This window comes from Panthera pardus, unplaced genomic scaffold, assembly GCF_024362965.1.
Source record: "Panthera pardus isolate Hobbes unplaced genomic scaffold, ASM2436296v1 HiC_scaffold_12, whole genome shotgun sequence".
Classification (NCBI taxonomy): Eukaryota; Metazoa; Chordata; class Mammalia; order Carnivora; family Felidae; genus Panthera; species Panthera pardus.
The window spans coordinates 105,340,788-105,364,596 of record NW_026526677.1 but is presented as its reverse complement, the minus strand read 5'-3'; the positions used below and the strand labels follow the sequence as shown (position 1 = coordinate 105,364,596).

The following is a 23,809-nucleotide window of genomic DNA, read 5'->3' as shown; positions in this document are numbered from 1 at the left end:
TTAACATTTCTATTTGTTAATATGTAGAATTTTTATATTGGAAAACTATTTTTAAGCTAAAATGTTACACTATGCTAGCCTATGACTTGTGTCTCCCTGGTGTGATGTGTGCACCCAGTGGTATTGCTGTCCTCAGCCTGTACTGGCTTGTGATATCTATAACATTTTCAGAAGTTTTGTGAGTCAATTAATATCATGTTAGTAGCCCAAAATTGGCAATGGTGGGAGTATTTATACCACAGGAAGCTGTTCACAAGTCAGGGCCATTTTATTTTCCCCCCTACAGAGAGCTAATACTGGCCCACCACTGTGTATACTCACATGGGTTAGCACAAGTGTCCCTGGGGCATAAGAAAATACCAGAACGTCTAACTATGTGTATTTTTTGTATTTATCTTCTTGTGTGCACTTGATCGTGTATATAATGTGTTTATACAATTATACAGCACAAGTATGTAATTTGTGTCTCTTTATGTTCATATAAACATACGCAGGTACGTGTATATATTTACATGTACGTGCCTATGTACATATGTGTCTGGCTAGACAATTGGTTATTGATAGAGATTTGCAATTAAAAAGGTGTGGAGACGTGGAGACCATTAGTGTTACCATTAGAATGACAGACTATGATGTGCCACTCAAAACAATTCCCAAAGTTCTAAAACTGCACATGGCGCCTTAGGTCATATTTACATCACAGTATTTCTCCCTTTAATTTTTTTTTTTTTTTTTAATTCCTAAAGAGAATACTTATAAGAAACTAATCACAGCCTTAGAAGTCTGATGAACCATAAGCTAAACTGAGGCTACAACTACCAAGTTTCACACAATTCCATCTTTATTTGAGCTAAATAATCAGTTAAATTGACTTACTATTTGGCTTATTTAGATGCAAATTGTAGATAGCTCTTTTCTGGCCTGATTGGGAATAGTCCTAAACCTACATGTTAGAGCAAAATTAGTCTTCAGCCTTTGAGTAGATGGCAGTTAAATTTTCACTGTTAGCTTGTGCCAGTACATTAAAAGATAGTGTTACAGAAAATCTAAAATTCACTCATTTTGAACTTATCAATTCATTTCCTTTTGGCTCATTATAGTTTGAAATAGCAAGTCAATGACACTGACACGCTTCCTTTTCCAACCTAGAAAAACTAATTTAAATAAAACTGTACAGCAGTGAAGTTATGAAGAAACTTTTGAACATTGTTTTTAAAATAACAGTAGTTTATAACAGTATGGCACTACAGTAGGAGAAACATCCTATTGTGCCAGATTATTTAGGATATAGGCCAGATAAACTGAGCTCTATTTTATTATTCCTCAATCAGAGTCTACCAGATAGCACAAGGCTAGAAAAGTCTGTGAGGTGATAAAAAATTGATCTTCAAAGCTCCTTCTATCTATATTAATATTTCTTAAACTTGAACGTGTGTAACAATCACATTTTCTGTTTAAAAAATTTGTTAAAATGGGAATTCTGTGTCAGTAGGTCTGGGGTGGGGCCTGAGATGCTGCATTTCTAACAGGTGCCTGGGCAGTGCCGCTTCCTCTGATCCATGGGCCAAACCTGGAAAAGAAAGAACCTAGATTTTTCACAGAAGAGTTAGCATAAAGATACCGTTAGTCATGTAAACTTTGCCACCTCCTGAATTATTCGTAACTTGGGTACTCTTACTAGTAGTTTTATTTAGTAACTCCATAGAATGTTGAATTAGAATAGAATTAAAATCCTTTCCTGTCAGACTAATATGGAATTATTTATCAATAGGTAATGGAGACCAAAAATATGTTGTACCTTGTGACAGAATATGCCAAAAATGGAGAGATTTTTGGTAAGCACTTCACTGTTCTCTAAATTTGTTCTTAATTTGAATATGTCACTAATCTTCACGAATGTAGTATTTTCTGTTAATTTTCCTGCTCGTTTAAGAGTTGGTAACTAGAACCTTTTAAGGATTAGAATACAATAAAATATTCAGTATGACAAAGATATGGAATATAACTTATTCTCTTGTATTCATGATGTTTATTGTTTTAAAGCTGTTGCTTAATTTTGTCATCTGCATGAGAGAGAAGGGAGAATCACAGACAAGAGGAAACTTGGATTCATATTGCAAGGGGGATTTTCTTTCCTTTTATGTTTCCTTTTATCTTCATTTTTTACCTTTCCTTCCAGGGGCAAAATTAGTCAACAAATACTTACTGAGTTCCTACTGCGTCCCAGCATTGTTTTAGGTATAGAGGATATAGTGGTGACCTAAATAACATGGTTCCTGCTGTTGTGGATCATACGGTTTAGAAAGCTCCCAACTGTAGCTCTAAGACCCTGGGCCAGTCACTACACCTCTCTGGGACTTGGTTGCTTTATCTCTGTTAAGAGAGTATTTGATTAATTGTGTTTTATGATCCATTCTAACCCTTGAAAAATTACAAATATTTTTTTTAGTGTTTATTTAGTTTTGAGAGACTGAGTGCAAGCGGGGGAGGAACAGAGATAGAAGGAGGCACAGAATCCGAAGCAGACTCCAGGCTCTGAGCTGTCAGCACAGAGCCCTATGTGGGACTTGAACCCACAAACCATGAGATCATGACCTGAGCCTAAGTCAGATGCTTAACTGACCGAGCCACCCAGGCGCCCCTGACCTGCCCATTTAAATCCAAAATGGTTTTTAAACAGCCTTTGTGAGGAATTATTTACCTACAATAAATTGCATATATTTAACATGTACAATTTAATAAGTTTTCACGCACATAACATACACACACACACACACACACACACACACACATCACCACAGCCAAGATACCCGTAATTCCCTAAGTTCCTTTGTGCCCCTCTATAATTTCTCTTGGCCCACCTCACCACCAAGCAACTGCTGATCTGTTTTGTGTCACTGTATGTTAGTTTCTGTCTTCCTTGAGTTTTATATAAATGTGGCCAATCAGTATACGCTTTTTTGTCTGGCATCTTTCGCTCAGTGTAATTATTTTAAGATTCATCCACTTTGTTGTGTATATCAACATATCATTTCTTTTTATTGCTAAGTAGTTTAGAAATAGCTTTCTATTGTATAAATATATCCCAGTGTATCCATTCATGAGTTAATAGACACGTGGGTTGGTTTCTGGTTTTGGCTGTTAAACATGAATTGCTCTGAACATTTACGTACAAGTCTTTAACTTACAGTCTACCTTCAAGTAATGACTTGCCACCTCACATATGGTATGAGCCTTAATGTACTGTACTTTTATTTTCTATCTCCTGGCCTTATGTTCTTCTCAGACATTTTATTTATCCCTTATTTTATAAAACACAAAATACAGTGTTGTTACTTTTCTTTAAAAAGTCAGTTATGTTTTAAAGAGATTTCGGTATTGTCTTTTAAAATCTTACATATTTCCGGGGCGCCTGGGTGGCTCAGTCGGTTTAGCGTCCAGCTTTGGCTCAGGTCATGATCTTGCAGTTTGTGGGTTCGAGCCCCGCGTCGGGCTCTGTGCTGACAGCTCAGAGCCTGGAGCCTGCTTCGAATTCTGTGTCTCCTTCTCTCTCTGTTCCTCCCCTGCTCACGCTCTGTCTGTCTCTCTCAAAAATGAATAAAGATTTAAAAAAATTTTTTTTGAATCTCACATATTTCCTAGTGGACTCATCATTGCTACATCCCTCTATAGAGATGCACATTTTCATTTTCAATTCTTTGTGTAGATACATACCTTGATCTGGTGTCATTTGTCTTCTGTTGGAAGGATTTTCTTTGGCATTTCTTGTAATGCAGGTCTGTTGCTGATGAAATCTTTGTTTTTGTATGTCTAAAGTCTTTGTCTGTTTTTGCAAGATATTTGTATTGGGTATATATTTCTAGCTTGGGTTTTTCTCTTTCAGTACTTGAAAGATGTTGCTCCACTGTGTTCTCATGTGCATCATTTCTGACAAGAAACCTGCTGTGTCTTTTTCTTTATTCCTCTGTGTGTGATGTGCCTCTGTTCTCTGGCTGCTTTTCCAGTTTTTTCTGTTCATTACAGGTTTCAACAATTTGGTTGTGATATGCCTTTGTGTGGTTTTCTTCATGCTTCTGTTCATTGAACTTCCTGGATCTGTGAATGTACAGCTTTCACCAAATTCAGAAAAGTTTCAGTCATTACATTCTTGACCAGTTTTTCTGAGCCACCTCTGTTTCCTTCTCTTTAGAGACTCCAATTATACATCTGTTAGGCTGTATACAGCCTACAGCTGTAGGCTACAGCTCACTGATGATGTTTTTTCTGTTTTTAAAAAAATTCCTTTGTTTGCCTTTGTTTTGTAAATTCCTTTGTAAAGGCTTTGTAAAAAAAATTTCTTTGTTTCATTTTGGATAGTTGCTCTTTCCGGGTCTTGAAGTCATCGAATCTTCCACGATGTCTAATTTGCCGTCACTCTCATCCATTGTATTTTTCATCTCACACGTGGCAGTTTCCTGCTCTGTAAGCTTGACTAAGGCCTTGTGTTTTTTTTCTTTTTTAGATCTACCATGTCTTTAGTTGTCTTTTTTTAACATCTGGAGTATAGTTTTAGTAACTTGTAATGTCCATGTCTTCTAATTCTCCTGTCTCTGTCAGTGCTGAATCTGTTGTGAATGGTTAATGTTTCTTCCCAGTTTTGATCAGATTTTCCCAGTTCTTTACCTGCCTGGTAGTCTTTGATTATGTCAGACATTGTCACTTTTACCTTACTGGTTGCCATATGTCTTTGTATTCCTATCCCTCTTCTTTAGCTTTGATCTGGGACACAGTTAAGTTACTAGGAAATAATTTATGTCATCTGAATCTTCCTTTTATGATTGGAGCAGTGCTCACTCTAGGCATTGTTATTTCCCACTTTGGAGTCCTCTATCCGATGTCCCATGGACTTGGGGTGTTTTTTTTAGCCTGGTCAGTAGGAATAGGCAGCATTCCTGGTACCAGACACTGTTCTCTCTAATCCTCACAGATGGTTCTTTTTCTGGGTTTTGGTAGTTTTCTCACATGCATGTGCCATGTCTTCTCTCCAGGATGCTCACAGATCAAAGCTGTGGGCTCCTCAGTGTGTGTACTCTCTTCTTTGGTACTCTGTGTTTGGTTACCTCCATTCACCTCGTTCTCCTGAGACTCTCAGGTCTGTCTCCTTGCTCAGGGACTCTGCTGGGTGCTGCCTCAGGTTCTCCTCCCTACCCTGTGGCCTAGACCCTCTTTTAAGCCATAGTTGAGGGTATTTGTAGGTCTCACCTCACTTATTTTCTGCCCCTCAGGGATCACTCTTCTTTGCCTGATGTTTAGTGTGCTATAAACCAGTGTCTCATATATCTTTGTCTTTTATTTGTTGTGGGGATTGTCTCGGTACATCCAGTCCTTGTTCCTCCATCTTGAATGAAAGCAGAAATCTCCAATCCTGTCAAAATTATCTTTAAGTTTAGCTATTTTAAAAGGAAGACAAGTTTCTTCCATTCCTTCTCTTCTTGTTCTTTTCCTTTTTTCTGTCTTCTGTTCTTTTCCTTTTTATTTCTGTCTTACTCTGTCTTATATTGGCTCATCTATTCAGTTTAGTCAGTCTTTCAAGAAATCTTTACCAAAAACCAACCGTGTGTTACATACTGTTCTACCTGGTAGGAATACCACAATGAAGAAAACAGACAAAAATCCCTCTTATGAACTTTACATTCTAGTGTGGGGAGAGATAAATTAAGTAGAATGTATAGCATATTAGATGGTGGTAAGTGTTATGGAAATAGTAAAACAAGGAAAACAAGGAAGGGGCGTTGGGGAGTAGGGAAGTTGATTGCAGTGTTAAATAGAGTGATCAGGGAAGGCCACACTGACATTTGAGCAGAGACCAGAAACTACAGTCAGGTAGATATGGGGAAAGAGTGTGTTCCAGGGAGAGCAGAGACCAAATGCAAGGGTCCTGAGGCAGCAGTGTGCTTGGTATATTCAAGGAATAGTGGGGAGGCCTGTCTGGCTAGAGATAGGCAAGCAAGAGAGAAGAATAAGAGTGAGCAGGGAGGAAGAATAGTAGTAGGAGATGAGATCAGAAGGGCAAATGGGAAGCAGGAGTGGTGCACTATAGGGGCTTTGTAGGCCATTATAAGGACTTTGGCTCTTAACCTTGAAAGAATTAGGGAACCATTAGAGGGGATTGAGCAAAGAAGTGATTGCATCTAATTTTACTTTTTTTTTTCAAGTTTATTTATCTTGAGAGAAAAAAATGTGAGAGGGGGAGGTGCAGAGAGAAAGGAGAGAGCCAGAATCCCACACAGGCTCTGCACTGCCAGTGCAGAGCCCATTGTGGGGCTTGAAGTGACAAATCGCAAGATCATGACCTGAGCTGAAGTTGGACACTTAACCAACTGAGCCATCCAGGCGCTCCTAATTTGACATTTTAAAAGCACCACTCTGGCTGTTGTGCTCGGAATGGATTGTAGTGAGCGAGAGTAGAAACAGACCAGGCTGTTCCAGTAGTCCAAGCGAGAGATGACGATGGCTCAGCAGGGTAGTGGCAATACACGTAGTGCTATGGGTCAGATCCACGGTATGTTTTGCAAGAAGAATCAGTAGGATTTCTTGCTAGGTAGAGACCACCTAAATAGTGACTATGATTGGAGAAACGACCCATGTCATATTCCTAAGGCCCTCAAACATTTAAAGACTGGGAAAATAGGAGGAGCCAGCAAAAGAGACAGGAGAATGCAGTGTCCTGGTTACCAAGGAACCAGGAAGTGAAGGAAGTGTTCTCAGGAGGGTGGTGTGAATGACTGTCTATGTCAGATCAAGAAAGGTGAAGAATGATAGTTGACCATTGTATCTGGCAGTTGGTAAGAGCAGTTTTGGTGGAGTGGGTGGGTCAAAAGCTACATTGCAGGGCTTTAACAGCAAATAGAAGAAAAATGGAGAAACCAGAAGAGATGGCTGTTAGAAAGATTTCTCCTTCAAAAAGGGAGACTAGAAATGAGGAAGTAGTTGAGAAGAGCAGTGGGGTCAAGAGGTTAAGTCTTTACCCAATGGAATAGTTTTAAAGCTTGAAGGTGTAGTTTTATGAGTCAACTAGAAATGGCTATTACACGTCAGATGTCATTTCTGTGAAAAGGGAATATTCTGAATTGTTCTTTCTTGCCAAGACTTTTGATGGTAAAGGTTTGGATCACATTGTTTTTATAGAAATTGAAATGTAATTTTGGGATTGTTCAATGTGTATAGTTTATTTTTAATATAAAATATCTAGGGTAAATGGGGACAAAAAGACAGAGTAAACTGTAGCTTCAGGTAGGTGCAAGCAAAGAAGAGACTGACAGCCAGTTTCGGACATGAAGCCCGTGAGGAAGGAAAACACAAGTGAAAAATGCAGTTCATGGAACGTTAATCAAGTAGTGAAAAATAGGTATAAGATTGTTTTTAATGTTTACTTATTTTGAAAGAGAGAGAGAGCATGCACATGCGAGCAGGGGGAGAGGCAGAGAAAGAGGGAGAGAGAGAATCCCATGCAGGCTCCACCCTGTCAGTGCAGAGCCCGACATGGGCTCAATCTCATGAAACTTTAGTAAGACCATGACCTGAACCGAAATCAAGAGTCAGATGCTTAACCGACTTGCCACTCAGGCTCCCCAAATATGTATAAGATTTTAAGTGAATTCTGAGCCAGAAATGTCTTAAATCAATTGGAGGCTTAGATGAAAAAAAAACCACATAAGTAGTATTAAACTATATATTAAGAACTATACATGAAAGTTTATCTTTAATGTTTACAACCTTGGACATACTCTTTACACTTTATAAGTATTCCTTTAGTGCATACTTTATGTTAGAGGGTGTTGTGTTCCTTTTTTTTTTTTTTTTTTTTTTTTTTTTTTTAATTACCTTAGTTTCGTATTTAGTTGGCCAGCAAATCATACCCTGTGTTCTTGAAAAAGTGACTTGAAATTAAATCCTTCTGTTTCCACAGTCATCACCCTAATCTGGGCTTTCATCACCTCATGTCTCAGTTATGAAGACCTCATGTTTTACCGCTCCCTATTTCTTTTCCAGTCAAGTGCATTTCTGATATAATTCCTGTTTAATCTTCCCTAGATACTGTTCTTATTATATTACCTCTGTGTTCAGTTACCTTCACTTCCCATTGCTTTTTGGATAAAATCCATACTCTTCCATCTACAAATAGGGTATCTGCACTAGGTAAATGGATGTGCCCAACTATTCCTTTCGTAAGTCTATGGATTACCCTTAGTAACTGACACATTATGCTGTCCACTTCAGTTGATAAACAAGTCTTCCTTTGTTTTTGTTTTTGTTTTTCATCTCTCTTGGTCTGTATTTTTCTCTTCCAAATTTTATTTTTTAAAAAGTTAAAAATGTACCCTGTAAGAAGTCAAATAATTCTGCAGCATTTGTTAGAAATAAGATAAGTTCCCCATCCTCCACCCCACCCCCATTTCCCTTCATCAGAGGCAACCACTTTCACTTCTCTTAGCTGATTAGATTTACCTCCTTTTTCCTAAGTAAAATATGTTTATTGCTGCTGCTGACTTTTTCTATTGTAGGCATAATCTTTTGAATACTTTTTGAATTCTTTCCATAGTCCTATATGTAGGAGGTATATCTTTGAGAGGTGTATGTAAAGACCAGTTGTGAGAGACCTTGAGTGTTCAGATAAAGGGTTCAGATTATTTCTTGGAGTGGGCGTCTGAGAACCAAAAGGTGGTGATGTGTGTAAGGACTTTTTTAAGGAAGATAAATCCAGCAAGGATGCATGGTCTGAATTAGAGGAGAAGGAAAGAGACCATTTAATAGACTGTTTTAATTGTCTAGAGGTCAGAGGCTAAATGCTTAGATTAAAATGTTATTTGTTGGGGGGCACCTGGTTGCTCATTCGGTTAAGCATCTCACTCTTGGTTTTGGCTCAGGTCATGATCTCACGGTTTTGTGGGTTTGAGCCCTATGTTGGGCCCTGTGCTAGCAGCATGGAGCCTGTTTGGGATTCTCTCTCTGCCCCTCCCCACTTGCACTGTCTATATCTCTCTCTAAATAAATAAATAAACTTTAATAAATAAAACAAATAAATAAACTTTAAAAAATAAAAGAAAATAAAATGTTATTTGTTGGAATCATGAGATAAGATTTTAAGTAAAAGGCGTTTCTGATTCTGAAAATAACAAGTAGTATTTATTGAGTACTCCCTTTTTGTTGGGTACTATTTAAAGTACTTTATATGATTTATGTATTTAAATATCACAAAAACCTTGGAAGTTAGGCACTGAAAGACTCACAGTCCAAAGTCACACAGCCAGTAAGTGGTGGGGTCTGGATTTGACCCTTGCAATCCCAGAGCCTATATGTTAATAATTTACCACTTCTCGAGAGTTCTTATTGACTGGCTGTCAAGAGGAGAACCTCAAGAGTTAGGATTTAAAGCAAACACAATTGAAGAATATCTGTGATGTGGTTGACAGCAATAGAGAGGTCTGGTTCCCAACTAAAAAATTACAAATTAGACTTTAAAGGTGCTGTTGGAGATAACACCAGGACATTTAGTTTGATGTGACCTTTTGGCCATTGAAGATATGAAAGCAAACCCCATTCAAAAGAGAAGTTAAATTCAACAGTAAAAAAAAAAAAACCAACCACCCAGTTTAACAATTGGCAAAAGACTGGAACCAGACACTTTACAAAAGAAGATATATGAATGGTCAAATAATAAGCACATGAAAAATCATTCAACCTTATTAGTCATCAGAGAAATTAAAGACTATAATGAGATAACATTACATGTCAACTAGAACGGTTAAAATTTAAAAGGCTGATAATACTACTAAATGCCAATAAGGATTTGAAGCAACGAGTATTCGCATATACTGCGGGTGGGAGTGTAACATGGTACAACCATGTTCTTGAGAGAACCGTTTTTCAGTTTCTTATCAAGTTAAATGTACGTCTACCTCTTACCCAGCAATTCCATTCCTAAGTATTTGCCCAAGGAAAATGAAAACAAATGTCTGTAAAATAACTTGTACAAGAATTATCATAGCTACTTTTTCTCAAGTGGGAACAACCCAAATGTCCAGCAGCAGGAGAATGTATCCCAAACAAATTGTGGTAAAGCAATAGAAAGGAAGACAGACAGCGCAGCAGTAGAAAGGAATGAACTACTTTCCACATGCACCAGTGTGAATAAAGTTTACACACATGGTGCTGAGTGGAAGAAGCTAGATGCAAAAGAGCATATCCGTACAGTTGGTTACCTTTACATCAAGCTCTAGAAGAGGCAACACAAATACATAGTAATAGAAATTGGAAGGTGGTGGTCTCTTTACTGTTTATGGGGAAGGGGGGAGAATTGACCAGTGGCAAGAGGGAACTGTCTTGGGTGATGGTAAATTATTGATTTGAGTGGTGGTTATACAGCTTTACTCATCACATTTATGCACATAAATCTCCACCCTATACTCTTACTACTTCTGGTTTGAGAATTATCTGCATAGACATGATTGAGTGAAGCTGTAATTAATAATGAGATCTTAGAAGAAGGCTAAGAATAAGATGTGAGTTTTGATGACGACTTCTTTAAAAGGCAGTTGGGAGAAGTGGGATTGGTGAAGCAGAGGAGCGTCTTGGGAAGTAAGGACAGTTTCTGTCCTGATTAGACAAAGGGGAGAGAGCCTAGAGTGAAGGGGGTGTGTATTTGGTCGTCGTCAGATCACCAGTGACTTGGAAGAGAGTGATTTTCAATAAATGGGGAAATAAAGCCAGATTTCAAGAATTTATAGATGCCTGGATAGTGAGGAGAGGAAGAAAGGTCTAAAAATTTATTTTTGAGGTCTTGAAGGTAGAAGGGAGGAGAGAAGGACAGATTTGAGGGATAATTAGAGTCTATAGAATTCAGTACCATGTCATGGTTTTGTTTGTGGTAGTGGTCTTGGTGTGAAGAAGCTAGAAAAGAATATAGGCAGGAAAGAAGGAATGGTTGGTGGAACAAGACCCCAGGGTAGACAGGAGGTAATGGGATCAGAAGCACAGAGGGAAGGTTAGCTCAGACGAGAGGAATTCCTCCTTCTCTGAGAAAGTAGTGCATAGGTGCAGTCCCAGTGAGAATTAGAGTTTGTGCTGAGGACATGACTGAGGATGTAGCTTTGGGATGAAATAGAAGCAAGAGGAGTTGGTTAATATAGATTGAATTCATTATGTAATGTAGCAGATGAAAAGTCAGGGAAAGAGCAGTATGTCAGACACTGCAGCGTGGGGAAAGGTTTAGAGCAGCTGGTGGTGCTCATATGATATTCAAGGGATGAATAAAAGCATCAGTAATCAGCAGTGAGGGAGTTCACGGTAGACTCACAGTCATCAGTGCTTTCCAACCCAGCAGGAGAAAAAGTAGACAATAAGAAGGAGCCAGGTTAGGGATTGCAATGACAGAAGGTCAAATCCATGTAGGCATTGCTGTGGCCAGAGAGGTCACGGTTGAAATGGCTGACTAGGAGGTCCAAGTTCAGGAGGGAGATAAGTGAAGCAACCAAGGGGTCTCATGAGCTAAGAGAATAGGACAGTGGAACCACCAAAATGAAGAGGGTGAAGTTCTTTTGGGAAAAAACATTCATATGCAAAAACAAAACCTCTAACCTTGAACCAGTACTTAACTTCTCAGCAGCCTGCCACTTTCCAGTTCTCTTCTGCTCTTGGCACTGGTTGCCCCAACTGTGTCCTGCTAATTCCGGAAAGGCCTTAGGTCTTTGCACGCTCCTCATCTGCTCTTTCTTTGCATAGAGAGAGGTTTCCTGTGCCATCTGGTTTTCTTGCTCCATCTGACTAGGTTTACACCAAAAGAGTGATTTAGGTAGCATGCTGGGAATGCCTCATGATTCATGCATCATGAGGTTATGCTGTTTATGCCCTTTGTTTTTGGTTTAATTAATTAGATTGCACCTCATGCTGTAAACAGTTGAAATAGCTTTAAAGGAAAATAATACAAAAACAATCATTCTAAAATATAAACAAGGATAAAGAACTGAAGGGCCCCTGAGTGGCTCAGTTGGTTAAGCGTCCACCTCTTGATTTTGGCTCGGGTCGTGACCTCACAGTCGTGAGATCAAGTCCTCCTTTGGGCTCCGTGCTGAGTGTGGAGCCTGCTTCACATTCTCTCTCTCTCTCTGCCCCTCTCCCCTGCTCATGTCCATGCTCTCTGTCTCTAAATACTAATACTACTACTAATAACGAATCAGAAAATGTTATGTAAGAGTAGAAAGCACTCGTGGGAGGTAGGAGGAGGAAACACAAATATGCAGGCAGTAGGGCCCAAGAACTTCACATTTGGCCCTAAGCTGTCTGGCTCTCAAAGTGAAAGAGAGATACAGTCATTTACAGAAGTTTATCTAAGAGAAAGAAAGATACCTATTCCTCAAAGCAGAACTTTTCTTGGTAGTAAATTCTACAGTACATTTTTCCTTTGGGGTTTCTTATTAGAGATACAAAGTAAGGCATCTTTTTAAAACAAAAATTCAATTAAAACTGTTAAAACTTTGCAGGACTTACATTGTTTTTGGAATAAAGCCCAGGATTCTTATCAAGGCCAGCAAGCGTGATTACACTCCACACACCCTGGCTTTAAAAATCATAAGGATTATCATTTCTTGAACACTTACATGTGCTAGACCTTGTGCTAAGTCCCATACACATTCTGTCGTCATTTCGTCCTCTGAAAACCTTATAAGATAGGGACTGTTGATATCCCTGTTTTACAGTACAGGAGACAGTTGAGCAGTTTGCCTACCTCACAGAGCAAGCAAGAAAAGTGGCATAACCAGAGCTCGAAGCCGAAATCTGAGTTCAGAGCTAGAGCTTTTATCAACTCCTCTGCACTAACTGGTTGTGTGTCCTCTTCAAGTTCTTTGAACTTAAGCTTCTTCTGTCCTAGTGACTTTGCATGTTACTGTTCCTTCTGCCTTAAGGATTCTCTGCCCTCCCTTTATCCCCTTAAGCGTGTCAGTTGATTGAATTGAATTATGATAGATACCATTAAATGTAATGTCATTAAAACTCAAAAACCAGGCAAAGTATGTAATGGTTTTGTCCGCTTTAGTGGATATAACTGTTCTTTTTTATCTATCATGAAAATTGGAAGCCTTTGAGCCCCCATCTCCAGTACTTTGGAAACCATCCAGTGGCCTTCTTACCCAATCTAACCTATTGACCAAAAAATCTATATGGCTGATTTCCATAGTGGTTCTCCAAATAGAAATGTGTAAATTTCCAAATCTACGTTCATGTGGATCTGGAGCCTTAGAAAGCCCTTTGTTCTTTACATATTCAGATTTTGCCTTTTATAAAGGCCTAGCTAAAGTTCCACATCTTCAATAAAGTCTTTCTCAGTTAATTTTGTCTACATTGATTTTCTCTTATGAGACCATTATAGTTCTTTCTCCTGTATAACTCATTTTAGAATTTATATGTTACCTTTCATTATTATTTAAAGTGTGTGTATCTTTTTATCTCTACTAGTTTCAGAGCTGAGTATTCGACACCACATAAACTTAAATACCTGTTGAATGAATGTTGAATGTAACAGTCTACTTTGGCCTTATACACCTTATTTATTCGGTGAAGGCAGGAGAAGCACACTGCCAGGTTAGGCGGTCAGAGGTGCTTCTTTGTTCAGTTTCTGAAAGGAGTTTTCTGTTGGTTTACTCTTCAGGAGATAAACATGAATGAGGAAATACTAACTGAATCAAGGGAGAAAATTGGCTTCCTCTAGTTACCACCCTGCAGTTAACATTCTCTCTTCCAACTCCCACACCTCCCTAAAATAACATTTTCAGAGTTATTTATAATGGTAAATAAGAGCATATAAATTTGTTCTGAGTAATTTTTGTTACCCAGTTCTTCTATAGCAGTTGTGCTCATCTCTGAAGGATACGATTTTCTTGACCTGACAGCATGGAGGATGTAGTGGTAATTGAATTTGCTAAAAAGAGCCTTGAGTTATTTATAAAAAGATTTGACTCTTTAAAAATTTTTCCTTCGGAATCATAGGTGTGATTAATGAAAGTTATTCAAGATTCCTGCGTTCTTTAGAACTATTTCTCATATTTGTCTGGGTGGTCACATGCAGTAAACGGTGCAAAAATCATAGGGTGGTCACCTTGTCAGACAGTTTGGGCACTGTTCAAACAATTAAACCGGTAGTCAGCAGATTCCGGCCTGGTAATTAAATTACCCAGGGCCTTTGTTTTCAGATTTCTGCTCCTTGATACGCTTGCTGTGTCTTTCCAGGCCAAGCATGTGCCTGAGGTTTATTGATTCATTTCCTGTCTTGCCCTTTCAATGGTAACATACTAGGATGCTGGCTGTGGTGACTGAATAGGAGCTTTGTTTTAGGCATAATACCTTTAGACACTTGGTTACTCAGAGAACCTAAGGGACAATTTTTGTGGCTTTCTGTCACTATCTTAACAGCATGAAGGCAATTTTAGAGAAGTTGTTCATTTGCCTTTCTTTATGAGTTTAAATAAGCTTTGAAGGTTTTACCCACTTGATAACGCTAGTATGACTCTAAGTTTTAAAATTATTAGCCTGGGTCCCGGTTGCAGAACTGCCTAAATCTGTCACCACTTCTCCAGTGTCTTCTATTATTGCTTAAGTTTGGATAACTTCTCATAATTTCTCGCTTGAGAAATTGAATGACTTGAATTCACTTGAATTACTTGAGCAGCCTCAGGTCTCTTTGCCTCAAGATTTGTCTTTCTTTTCATCCATCTTGCGTGTTGCTGTCAGAATGGTCTTTTTAAAATGCAGATTTGATCCTTGTAGTTTTCTGCTTAAAATATTCCTGTGGTTCCCCATTGCCTTCAGTATAAAATCAAAAGTTAGCATAGAATGGATGTGGTGATGCAGCCCCTGTCTACCTTTCCAGTCCCATCCTGTGACCTGCTTTATGAGCTCCACTAGGTGAACATAATCTGTGTAGATGTACAGGTGACTGTTGCTTTCACATGTGTGGGGATGGGAGATGTCAATGTAGAAAGAGGTAAATTGGTGTATACTTCAGAAGGGGTATAGAAACATTGAATCATGCCGGTAAAATTAAGCTGTCCTTGGGTATAAAATTTAGGATCTTTCTTTTTGAATTTTTTGTTAGACACATATAGCATAGATACCTTTAAAGAGGTCAGGTCTAAGTGATTATTTGTAAACCTTTCTAGCTCACTTCTAAGGGAGACTAATAACTGCATGAAAGAGCCAGCATGATTCATGATTCAACAAGTTGTCATTGCTCTCCCCCTCAACCTCTGTTTAAATTGGTTCAGACGTTAAAAGAAAAGTCCAGAGTGAGGTCTGTTTGCTAGTCCTTGATCTAACTTTTAGTGTAAACATCCTGGAGCAAACCATATAGCATTTCTAAACCTCGATGTTTTCTGAAAATGAGGGGACTGTTCGAGTTTATTAAGTACTGTGTGCTTGATACTGTGAATAGTGCCGGGGATTTAAAAGAAAGGAAGAAGTGACTTGGCCGCTGCACAACAAGAGTTCACAGTCGATTTTCCAGGTCTGAGAAACTGCTGTCTGTAAATCTCAGGAAACAAAGTTTAGTTTCTGGACATGTGATGAATGAAATGGATTTGTCAGAGATGATTAAATAAATTGTTTTTAGGCTTCGTATGTTTGGAAATATAAGCATAACAGGCCTTAATTGAATAGACAAGTTTCTGAAAAGCAGTCCAGTTTTCCTCTTAACTTCTATTTTAATTTCAGCTATCTCCTGCTGATTATTGGCAGCCTGCCTTTAGTTATGGTTCAAAGCTGACATTCTGTGCTGCGAGCAGCGAGCTTCTCCCATGTCTGGCAGCTGCAGCTAGGCTACAGTGATGGGAGAGAGAGAAGCATCAGCTATTCTGATCTTGGCCATAACCATACCCAGCTGAATTCTATTAATGTGAGGCTTTTGGCAGTCTGTGTTTTCTGTTTCTTTTAGGATGAATTTCTATTAAGAGAATCATTCTATTAAGGAATTTCAATAAGATCGAATTAATTCAGAGAAAGCTATTTCTTTGTTTGTGAAAGGGGAGAACCAGAGGTAGATTTTATCTGCTAATTAAAGTGGTAAGAAAGATTTCCTACTTAGAATAAAATGGGAAAATTATAGTCCACATAGGGAATGGCTTTTTTTTTTCCCATTTTGGACAATATTCTTTTCTGCTTGCAGTAAGAGGTCTCTGGGTGAGACCTCTGAGACCTTGTATTTCTGAAAATGCTTGCATTTTATCTTCATACATGAATAGATAGTCTTTGCTATTACTCCATTGTCTACTTTTGTAAAAAAAAAAAAAAAAAGTTTATTTTTATCGAAGCAATACATTTTTTATTGAGAGTCATTTGTATATGAGACACAGTTCTTGGTGCTCAACACATCAGTAAACGTGTAGTCCTTGCCTTCTTGGAGTTGATACTTAGTAAAAGTGTTTCAGGTTGGGGAGATTAAAACAAAATGTACTACGTCAGTGTTTTAGAGAAGGTGAGGAAGATAGGGAAGCCAGGATGGGGGTGAAGATGAGTTCTTTTTTGAAAAGGTGGCCAGAGAAAGCCTCTGTGATACATGTGTGAGCAGAAACCTGCAAAAAAAGGATGTATTAGAGTAAATTTCTTGAGGCCTGTATGTCTTGAGATCTAGCATGTCTCCAAAATACTTACTAGTTTATCTTGGAATAGGATTTTAAGTTGGAAATAATTTCCCTTCAGAATAACGAAGACATTATGCCATTGTCTTGTAGTTTCCAGGATTGCTTTTGAAAAGCTTCAAGTGATCTGAATCCTGATCCTTTGTTGTAAATTATTGTTTTCTGTCTCCGAGCTTGTACGATCTTCTCTTTGTCCCCAGGGTTCTGAAATTTCACGGTGAAATTTCACACAGAGCCTTGGTGTGGGTCTGCTTTGCTGCATGCTGCTGGGCTATTATTGGTGGGCCCTTTTAATCTGGAAACTCATACCCTTGGGTTCCAGGAAATTGCCTTGAATTACTTAGCTGATGTTCCCCTCTCTAATTTTGTCTTCTTTGTCATGAATGCCTGTTATTCAGATATTGCCTCTCCTGGCCTGGCCCTGTAATTTTTTTTTTCCTCCTCTTCTTTTCCATGTCTTTATATTTTTGCTCTGCTTTCTGGGAGATTTCATAAACTTTTTATTCCAGCTTTTCTTTTGCTATCATATTTTTAATATCTGGGAGTTTATTTTGTTCTCTGCTTGTTCCTTTTAACATAACACCTATTTCGGGATGCCTGGGTGGCTCATTTGGTTAAGGATCCGACTTCAGCTCAGGTCACGATGTGGTTCATGAGTTCGAGCCCTGCTTTGGGCTCTGTGCTGACAACTCAGAGCCTGGAGCCTGCTTTGGATTGTATGTCTCCCTTTCTGTCTGCCCCTCCCCTGCTGGCACTCTGTCTGTCTCTCTCTCTCTCGCTCTCAAAAATAAACAAACATTTAAAAAACTTTTACTAACACCTATTTCTTGATGTTTCTACAATGTCTTAGCTGAGAACAATAACTTCATTATATTTTCTTTATATAGTCTCCTTTTTCTTCCAAGTTGATTTTTTTTTTTTTTCTGTTATGGATGTTTTGAGCTATATGTTTTATGTTAGGAGGTTTTTGTAGATGGCTTCCAGACATAATTTGGTTGTGAGTTTGTAGTTGAGTGAGGAGCTAAGAAGATGACTGGAAACTAAGCCAGTGGGTAGAATGTCAGCTGCGAGTGTTACCATAGGAGTGACCTGACTGTGTTTTTTTACTAGAGATTGTCAATTTTTGTACCTTTATTCTTGACTAGATAGAGTTTTGAGAGAGTATTCTTCCAGTTTTCTACCCAGAAATTAAAGGGGCCAGAGTGCCATATTTTTGGCTTCAGAGGTAAGGAAGGCTGAGGCATGTTGGTATCTAGTACGCATATGTTTACTCAGTCCCCCGGTTTTCAGCGTGGTATCCCTGTTCTCAACAGTGCCTGGTCCTTAAGTTAAGAAACCCTGTATTTCTAGAGAGAAACTGAAATCAAGCCTCGTCAAGAGACTAAGCCTCTAGGTTTCTATTGGAGTAGAAGTCAGGGCCCTCCTCCAGTTACATACAATGAGAGGTGAGATCTGAGGATTGAATTGCTTCTTAAAACACCTTCACCTGATCACCCTTATTTTAGCTTCACGAAACGCCAACTTTCAGAGTTCCTTGTACCATCGGGTCCGAAATTCTTGGTGGATTCTGCTGGGTGAATCATGTTGATTTAAAGTGTTTTCCATTGCCGAGGCTTCAGGCTTCTCAAGTCAAATGAGGTTTGTATTTCAACAGATTTTTTGGTTTTTATGTTCTCTAATCGGTTCTTTCTCCCATTTCCTATTTTTCTTAAATGTGATGTATTCCCTTATTTCTGGGAAGATATTGAACATACACATTTATCTCGATACTTTCTTCTCATCACCATGTTCTTTTTTAAATACTTGAACATAAGCATAATAACTTTTATGTTATTCTCTGCTAATTCCGTCGCTTCTCAATCTGTTTCTATTGTCTGTTTCTCTCCTGTTTAATAGGTTACATTTTCCTGCTTCTTGGTATGCCTAATACTTTTTTTTTGATTGGATCCTGGACACTGTGAACTTTACCTCGTCAAGTCTGGATTTTGTTTTCCTTTCAAGAGTGTTGAGCTTTAGTAGACTGTTAAGTTACTTACAGTTAGGTATTTGATCCTTTCAAGTGTTGTTAGGGTTGGTGTGAGAATATAACCTTTAACACTAGGGATAGGTTAGCCTCACTGCTGAGGTGTGATCCTTCTAAGATCTCTACTGAATGCCTTGAATGATCAGTGAGAACTTTCCACTTTGGCTAGTGGAGATTTGAGTAATTATCAGCCTGTTCTGAGCTCTGGAACCCCTTCAGCTCACAGCACTCCACGCATTCTTTGCCCAACGGTATAGGATTTCATCCTGTGTACATGTCTTAGTATTTACAAAAGATTCAATGGCACGCAGATCTGTAAACTTTTCTTCCTGCGTAGCTCCCTCTCTCCAGAACTTTGCCCCACATCTCAGAAATCTCAGTCTTCCAGTACCTTCTCCTCTACTCAAGATAGCCATACTCTGCATGGTCTCTCTCTGTCCCTGCTGTGAAGTCCAAAATGTGTCTCCAGACAGAACGCCAGGAGATTGTAGGCCTCACCTCGTTAGTTTCCCCTCACTCAGGGATCACAGTCCTATGTTGCCTGTTGTCCAGTGTCTGAACTATTTTGACCAGTTTTTTGGTTGTTTTAAATGAAGGGCAGGGGCACCTGGGTGGCTCAGTCAGTTGACCGTCCAACTTCAGCTCAGGTCATGATCTCACAGTTCGTGAGTTCGGGCCCCGCGTCGGGCTCTGTGCTGACAGCTCAGAGCCTGGAGCCTGCTTCAGATTCTGTGTCTCCCTCTCTCTCTGCCCCTCCCCCCACACGCGCTCTGTCTCTGCCTCTCAAAAATAAAGAAAAACTAATAAAAAAAATTTAAGTGAAGGGTACATCGCATTCTTGTTAACTACACTATGGATAGAAGTGGGAGTCAACATACTTATTTTAAAATCCTATTATGATTGTATTTTAACTCTTTTCTTTGGGTGTGTTCTTCATTTGTTGAGCCTGTATTCTGTCTTAAATGAGATTTACATTCCTCAGGAGTTTGCTCATTCTGTGATTGGATATGTATCTTTATGAACGAAATTCCTTGTTAGACTTTCTCCTGACCCTACCTGGGAAGAGGACTAAGAGCCACCTGCCATGGGAGTTTTCCTTGACCTTCAGTGAAAATAAAGGAGCATGTAGAAAATATTTCTGAGCTAGATACCCTGCTGGCTGATCTGGGAATGGATGCTTCCCTTGTTTCTAGGTGTCACCAGCCACCCAGGACACTACCCTGTCTCTTTAAGATCTTGTACACATTTCTCCCTCCTGGGATCATACTGCCTGTTTCACTGCCAGGGGTGTTGGGCAGGGGGTGAATCCGGGCTGATTTAACTTGGCTGTCCCCGCTGTGGTAGTCCACCTAGTAACACTGTTGATTTTCTCTCGGTCCTTTGCTTTTTCTCTATTCCACCTTGGAGCATGAAACACTGGTAGCTCTGTTGCCCTTTTTTGTGTTTCAGTTCTTCCTTAAGATCCATGTTGATTGTCTCTGACTGTCCTCTTTAATTTGATTTAGTCTGTTGTACATCACAGAATTATTCCGAGGTTCTAGCTCTTCGATTCCTTTTGTCTTGTGTGACCACTAATTAACTTTCTGTCTCTTCCAGGATTAATGTAGGAAGGGAAAACTAGCCAGTTCTCAGTCTACCATCTTGAAATAGGCAGAATGATCTCTTTTGACCCTTTGTGCAACCATTTTGTAGGAGGCTTGCTTTTCATTAAATATCAGGGTGGTTTGTTTGTTTTTTTTAATTAAGTCTAGCTTTACTGTTGGTAAACATGAAGTAGTATAACATTTTCTCTTTGCTTTATCTCCTTGTAGGCCATTTGTTTGGCTCTTAATTCAAGAGATAATTATTGGGTTTCTCTCTAGGTATTTAAGCGGGAGGGTACTCCCTAAAGGGAGAATTAAAGATACAACTATGGTTTAATATGGTGTGTGGTAAGTGCTATTAGAAAGTACAAGAAAAATTCTGTAGAAGGTCAGAAAAAAATAAGCAATCGTTAACAAGCAGAGATAATATTTGCAAAGTGTAAAGTTACAAACTCACAGGCAATATAGCATCTGGTAAAGGTCACCAGTGATCTAGTGGCCAGATCTTCTATTTCTTAGCCCTCATTCTTTATCTTCCCTGCAGGAACTTGGCACTTAGCAAGCACTCTCTTTTTCTTAGAAGTTCTATTCTGTGACAGGTATCTGTTCCTGCTTTTAAGACTTCTCTCTCTCTCTCTCTCTCTCTCTCTCTCTCTCTCTCTCTCTATTTTCCTGTCCCCTGAGAGAAAGAGTTCTGTGCATTCTCCCACTCTGAGCACCTGTATTCCAAAAGCTTTACTGCCTGAGATGATGCTCAAATCTTTGACCTGAGCCTTTACGTTACCTGAACTCCAGGTTCTTACTTCTGCCTTGATATCGGAAAATAAATTACAAAGCTGAGCACATTACCTTCTCTTCTTCTAAATAAGCTCTTCTTGTGTCCAGAGTTCTGTCGCTAGTTTGACATGTTTATCACCGCTGAGTATCTTTGACTCTTCCTTCATGTTTAGATCTAGTTAGTTGCCTAGTCTTACACATTTTTTCTTTGAAATATTTCTCATTTCTGCTCGTTATATTTCCTTTAGTTCCTCCTTAATTCACTTTTAGCTCCTGATTAGCATTCCCAGTGCTCTCTTGCCTCCGGTATCTCCCTTATCCATCTAGCCTGTGTACAGTTGCCAATTTAATCTAAAGCTAATTCATCCACATTCTCATGGTTTTGTCTCTTGTCAAGTACCATTATCAGCTTATGTATCTTTTTCCTCCTCCGCTTTGCATTTCTCAAGGGCACAGTCTGTATCTCACTCAATTTCTATATCCTCATCACCCAGTAAAGTGTCTGCCACATTAACAGGCAGTCAGTAGTTGAGTGAATACGACTTGCCTTGTTTCTAAGGTGTGTTGTATTTTAAAATGTAGAGTGATCAGGCAGTCATTACAATGTGTGAATAGATTTTATTTTTCATTAACAACTTTATGATAATGGACTAGTAATTTTTGAATACTGATTTTACTGATTGACAAAAAGTAGACAAGTACTTTGTAAACCACCCCCCCCAAAAATAAAACCCTGTCAGCATTATAGTAAGACATATATCTAAGACATATTATGTCTGCTGCGGTTTCTAACAGATATAGGAAATACTATTTTCCCAAAAGGAACTGAAGAAGAGGGAAACATTTTTCCTAACATATTGGCCACATGGCATATTTCTCATATTTTAAGTGACTGCTGTCAGCATTTCCCTTGCTGAGAGCAGTTATTATTATCATTGATTTCAGAAAATTCACATTTGTTTGGAATGAGAAAAGCTCTGCTACATGTTCACCTCTTAGTTTATTTCCAAACTTATATCCTAAGTGTACAATATGTCTCATGCTGAAGAATGTGGAGGAATCTGAAGAGGACAGCAAAAAGACTCAGAAACTATCAGTGAGGGTTTGCTTTTCTATGTGGTATGAGGAATTTGACTTACAAATCCAACTCTGCTTTAGTGACTAGCACACTTAAAAGCTTTCTGAGCCTCTCTTGTTTATTTTAATTGGAATACGAATAGCGTGGTTACAAAACAATAGAAATTCACAAAACCTGTTTTCCTTTTTTGTTCCTATCTAGTCATTCTTCACTTACATGGTCTCCTCTTTTTAAAAGTGGAATTTACGTACAAAAAGTGCATACATCTTAAGTTTATACCTTGATACGTTTTCTGGATATATATCCTCTAAGGTAGCTATCTCCTAAGATAAGATAAAAAAACCTTTCCATCACTCTAGAATTTCCTCCCAGTCAGTATGCCCACAAGAATAACCATGAGTCTTATTTCTGTCACCATAGGTTAGTTTTGCCTGTTTTTGAATTTCACATAGAGTAGTACTCTGTGTCCACTTCTTTTTACCCTGCCTTATGTCCAGGAGATTCTTCCATGTTATCGTATGCATCAGTAGTTCCTTCTTTTTCATTGGTATTATGTATTTTTAAGTTTACCTTTTTTTACGAAAGTATTTATTGAAGAAATTTTGGAAAATCTGTAAAAGGTAGGGGTGAAGGTGAGGAGAAGGGAGAAAAATACTTTTTAGTGCCCCAAGACAAATATTCCTAAGTTTTAATTTGTTTCTTTCCACTTTTATTCTTTGTATATGTACATAGTTTTCTGTGGCTGACTCATGATTTTTAAGTAATTGTACATCCATTTTTTATTACATAATATCTAAGCATTTTTGGAGTCACTGAGCGAAGCCATTCGTCCTTGTGCTTCGCTCTGGCCAAAGACACTAATGGGCTGGAGTTTTCATTTATTTGTTTGGTAGTTCAGCAAATACTTGTTCAGCTGCTGTTGTGTCAGGCACTGTTCCAGTCACTGTTGTATATGCTAGGGAGGAGAGCAGTGGACAAGACAGGCCAAGTCCCTGCTCTGATGCAGGCTACAGTCTATGGTGGGAGAAGAGGGATAGTAAACAAGTAAAAGTAACAAATTCTCAGGTAGCAATAAGGGCTGTAAAGGGAATGCATGGATATGGAGCAACAGGACCTCTCATATACTGTTGGTAGTGTGTAAATTAATAAATAAATTCAAAAATAAATATACCCTGGACCTAAAAATTTCACTGTATTTCATGTACATATACCAGGGCACACCTAAAAGAATGTTCACAGCAGTATTGTTGTTATTAGTCCTAAAGCAGAAATACCAAAATGTCCACCAGCAGAATGGACAAATATATTGTGGTATATTCGTACGATAGAATATTCTTCAGCAAAGACTAATGTACTACGCTTTATGAATGACTCTTAAATAAAACATGTTGCTGAGGAAAACACAAAAGAACACATTCTGTTTGTTTAAAAACCCCAAATATGTAAAAAGTAAGCTATATTGTTTGGGGATTCATACTTAGTACAATTAATCTTTTAAAAAAGAAAAAGAAGGGGCACCTGGATGGCTCAGTTGGTTAAGCGTCTGACTCTTCATTTGGGCTCAGGATCCAGTTCACAGGATCATGCCCCACGCTGGGCTCTGCACTGACAGTGTGGCTGCCGCTTGGGGTTCTCTCTCTTACCTGTCTCTCTCTGCCCCTCCCCTGCTCACAAGCATGCTCTC

General features: G+C 38.8%; 1 protein-coding gene across 1 annotated transcript in view; it reads left to right on the top strand.

Moving 5' to 3' along the window:
• SIK2 (salt inducible kinase 2) overlaps window positions 1-23,809 on the top strand; it is a 123,121-nt gene that overhangs the window by 19,600 nt on the left and 79,712 nt on the right. The window contains 1 exon segment of the mRNA XM_019469204.2: window positions 1,772-1,835. Within this exon segment, the coding sequence (XP_019324749.2) occupies window positions 1,772-1,835 (64 nt within the window).